General features: G+C 42.8%; 1 protein-coding gene across 1 annotated transcript; it reads right to left on the bottom strand.

The window, feature by feature from the left end:
• Positions 1–550: 550 nt before the first annotated feature.
• TMEM52B (transmembrane protein 52B) lies at positions 551–4,092 on the bottom strand. Its single transcript, XM_053944063.1, has 5 exons — positions 4,045–4,092; positions 3,394–3,437; positions 2,653–2,691; positions 1,584–1,750; positions 551–801 (listed from the first exon to the last, which is right to left on the bottom strand). The coding sequence occupies exons 1-5, from the start codon at positions 4,090–4,092 to the stop codon at positions 551–553; spliced, it is 549 nt and encodes a 182-aa protein (XP_053800038.1).
• Between the last annotated feature and the right edge of the window lie 229 nt (positions 4,093–4,321).

Below are 4,321 nucleotides of genomic sequence, written 5' to 3'. Positions count from 1 at the left end.
CTGTCTCTCATTTACATGCAGATTCTTCTTGTAATTTTTTAAAAATTCACTATCAATGATTGGTAATTTCTAGAAGTTTGGTGTTAATATTGGGTCGTCATAGACCAATGCAAATGGTGGGTTTTTTTTTTTTGGTTTTTTTTTTTTTTTTTCCTGTTTTGAAGACCTCTCTGCCATCCTGAGGAAACTTAGACTAAAGGCAAGAGGAATGAGACTGCATCTGCAGCCACCCTGCCAATCACTAGCCTACAAAATGGCTCAGTACCTTGATCCTGCTGCCTACTTATTTATGCAAAGTGTGATTCTAGTGTTGTGTGCATGTAATGAATGGCTTGGAAAATGCAAATTATCTGAAGGAGCTGTCAAAAAGAACCATTAGACTATGCTAGATCTGAAAATATTTGGAATTTTAGTTGCGTTCCCCCCCCCACCCCCCTTTCTCAATTGACTAAGGAAGTTAATCTGAAATTCTTAAAACCCTGCCCACCTGAATTAGTCTCTGCATGCAACTATGCTGTATTTTTTGCTATCAGGTAAAACCAGACATCCATCAGTGTCGTGGGAGGGCTAGCTGGGTGTCCCTGCCCTCGGCAGGCGCCTGCGGCTTTTCCTCCGGCACTGGATCCAGGTCTGGCACCTTCTGCCCCGCCTTGGCCACAGTGAACCTGCTCATGTGCAGAGCTTCTTCGTACACTGGAGGGGTGTCTGATGGAGAGAGGGGTGGTGTTCCCTGGGCAGCATTGTGGGAGTGTGCCACGGCTAATATCCTCCTGGCAGCAGGCCCAAACACTGAGTGGAGAGCTGGAAGAGAGACTAAAGCTGTTTGCCTCATCCTGAAAGCATCATGTGGTTAGAGGAGCCAGAATGTTTTCCTTTTCCTGCTCCTTGAGTCTTCCCTAAAAGGAGTATGTGTGTGAAATCCTGCTAGCAGCATCCCACAGTTCATCTCTCATGAAATGCCACTGAACCCTTATTCCACCCAAACATGTCTCACAGCTGAGTGCCTTAGTTTGCAGCACGGGCAGAGGTTGCTTTCCCTCCATCCTGCCATGAACTTCCTGTGACATTCACATTCTCTGGACGGAGAGACATAATTCTGTCTCAGGATTTCTTGAAGAAGCACAGAGAGAAGAAGAGAAAACAAACTTTATCTCTGCTCCTTTGTTTTCCCCATGTGGAATGTGGTATGGAGATTGTTTACCAGAAGTGATTGCTGGATTGGATTCTGGTGAAGGTTGTTTGGGTTCAATGACCAATCGGATCCAGCTGTGTCTCGGACTCAGCAGAGAGTCACGAGTTTGTTAGTTAGGTAAGTAAGAAGTAAGTATGTAGAATAGTAGTATATTAATGTAATATAATATAGTTTAGTTTTTAGTTATAGAATAGTATAGTTTTAATAAAGCTATCCTTCAGCTTTCTGATCTGCAGGCAGACATCATAACTTCTTCCCAACATCCAGGGTTCACCACATTTTACTATAACTTCCCTCTGTCAGCCTTGGGGTGCCACCAGCTGGGCTTTATGGTGTAGCCCCTCACTTCACAGGGTGTTGAAGTCCCCAGGATGGGGCAAGGCCAACTCACAAGTGATGGTGCTCTGGAGGGTGCTGTCATGGTCAAACGCAATGACGGTGATCTCGTAGGGCTGGGGACCCGCCTCGTCCCCTGTCTGATGGCACTGGAAGCAGCACCTCAGGCAGACAGAGACCAGGCCACACAGAAGCAGGAGCCCCCCGATCACCAGCACCAGCCTGCAATGGGAGGGGACACAGAGTTGGGACAGAAGGATTTTGTTTACAAGATGCCTCTTAATGTCTCTGACTGCTTACAGCAGGGTTAACCTCAAAACGAAACAAAGTCACATGGGGCTTTGTCCAGCTGAGTTTGGACAATATCCAGGGATGCAGATCCATCATTCCCTTCAGGCACCTGTTCAAGTGCTGCATCATCCTCAGGGGAAGCATTTTTTCTCCTGTCTAATGAGAATTTTCCTGTCTGCAGTTTGGTCAGCCACCTTATGTGCTTCTATTGAGCACCTCTGAGAAGTCTCTGTCTTTATCTTCTTTCAAGATCACCCCTGGTTAGTGGAAAACTGCAATTACTTTATCCCCTTAGCTTCCTCCAGGCTGAAGAAACCTGGTTCTTTTTATTGGCTTTCCAGGGGACTGGCTTCAGTTTGCCAACATCTGTTTTGTATTAGGGGACCAAAACTAGGTATTCCAGACATCTCGTCATGAGTGACAAGCAGAGAGGAAAAATTGGATCTTGCAATCTTTTGGCATACTCTTATCAATTCAGCCTTCCAAATATTCAACAACTACCATCCTTCTCAATCTCATCCTGGTGAGAATAACTAAGAAATCAGACAGAACTTACTTAAAAATCAGTCTTTTAAAAGGCATACTGTGCCATGAATACTTTATTAATCGTGTTCATATGACTAAATATGTGGAATAAAAAAGGAGGCTGGTGGGTCAACGTTTGTTAAAGACAGTGAGATATCTGAGGGGTTGCCTTGCTCTTGCAGAGTTTTAGAGAATCCCAGGGAAAAGGAAGGGGTGGCATCACTCTTGAGCAGGTCACATATAATTCCACCCTTTGCTACTGGAATTGTCTAGAGATGCAGATATTTAGAGTAAACATGTTATCTTACCAGATATACCACAGACGGTCCCATTCTGTACCTGAACAGCTGAAGAGAAGAGGGTGCAGGAAATAGTTATCCACAGAACACCAAATAAATGCAAAGATCCCTATGGTACCCTCCTCCCCCTCCCCTCATGCTCCTCACTTCCTGTCCAAATTCCAGATGCCACAGTGATGAAAAACTCATTAAACTCATTGTGCTGTGTGGAGGACACAGTTGTCCAACCTCATCAATATCCCTGTCAGGTGAATTTCCCTTCTGTTAGCTTTATATCTTGATTGTTTTCCTGATATTTATCCTTCCCCAATTCCCTTTGCAAACCTTAGAGATCTGCATTCATGTTTGTTTTTTTCTTTTTTTGTCAATATGTAATTTCAGTTATTCTTATCAATGACATCACTGATGCTAATATTCATCAAAGCAGTATATTTCAAACAATTTTTTAAGGAAAGCTCGATTCTAAATTGATAATCCCAGTCAATTGAAATTACACCAGAAAGCTCTTAACTATTGCAGTAATGCAAATAGGCAGCAGGAGCAGTACCACACAATCAGTATGTTGATCAATTAAAATAGCAATTGATACAGTTCACATTCAAAGTAATGGTGATTTTACATGAATCTTTAAGGCAACTAAATAAGATTTTCTGGAAAATGTCAACCATCAGGTCATAATGCCCATGTCCAGTATTGCCTTTGTTGTTCAGTGTTTTCTCTAAAGAAGAGTAAGATTTGCAAATACTTAACAGTTCAGCGTTAAGGCAGCCTTCCTCACCTCTCACGTGGGGGAACTAGAAGGAGAAAAGCAGCAAAGACATAGCTGAAGTGAATTAAATCTTTGTCAAATGCATCTTATGTATCTTTTATATTATGAGTCTGGGTCTCCTATGGTAAGGATGTACTGTTATCTATCTTCCATTGTTTCTATTGTATATTCTGCTGTAGATTTGAAGTTACTCTTACCAACAGCATTGTTTCATATATTAACTTCCTGTAGTCCTTAAACTCCTATTCAGTACTGTTCTTACCTTCATTGTCACCACAACCTTCCCTTTCTCCACTACAAGCCATGTCATTCTCCAGCTGTAGATCCTTCTCCACACTCAAATATTAAGAACATTTAGATACCCTGCTTCATATTATACCCACCCTGGCTTGAAAACTGCTCTGTCCCTTCAGCACTCCTACGCTTTCTCATTCCTTTTCCTTGGGTACCCTGATGTCTGAGTTACCATCCCTGGAAGAACAGCAAATATTATCTTCTCTGTGTGTGCCTTTTAAATGTCCAGTTCTTTCTAATATCAGGGGAATTATTATTGCTAATGGCCCTCCATCTTTCCAAGGCAACTCCATAGCCAAGCAGAGACCCCATAAAGAGGAATGTAAAAGATGACTTACCCATAAGAAACTCCCTACAACAAAGCAGATCACGTCTAAGTTATGCATCCCTGTAAGGTGGTTCTGTGGCCTCTTGATGTTTCAAGCTGCTTGGAGTCTTCTTGTCCTTTCTATTTTCAGTTCATCCTCACCAGTCCAGTGGCCAGGAGAAGGAGCAGATTCTGTGCTGTGTGTTGAATCCAATCTCTTCCTCCTACTCTACCTCTTTCTACCCTTCAGGTTTTTGCTTTCCCTCTTTTCCTTTTTGTCACTGGCAATTCCTGATTTTTTCTGCCTG

The sequence above is a fragment of the Vidua chalybeata genome, chromosome 5 (assembly GCF_026979565.1).
Source record: "Vidua chalybeata isolate OUT-0048 chromosome 5, bVidCha1 merged haplotype, whole genome shotgun sequence".
NCBI classification, from domain to species: Eukaryota; Metazoa; Chordata; class Aves; order Passeriformes; family Viduidae; genus Vidua; species Vidua chalybeata.
Note: the sequence above shows the minus strand (reverse complement) of the source record. Positions and strands in the feature narration are given on the sequence as shown.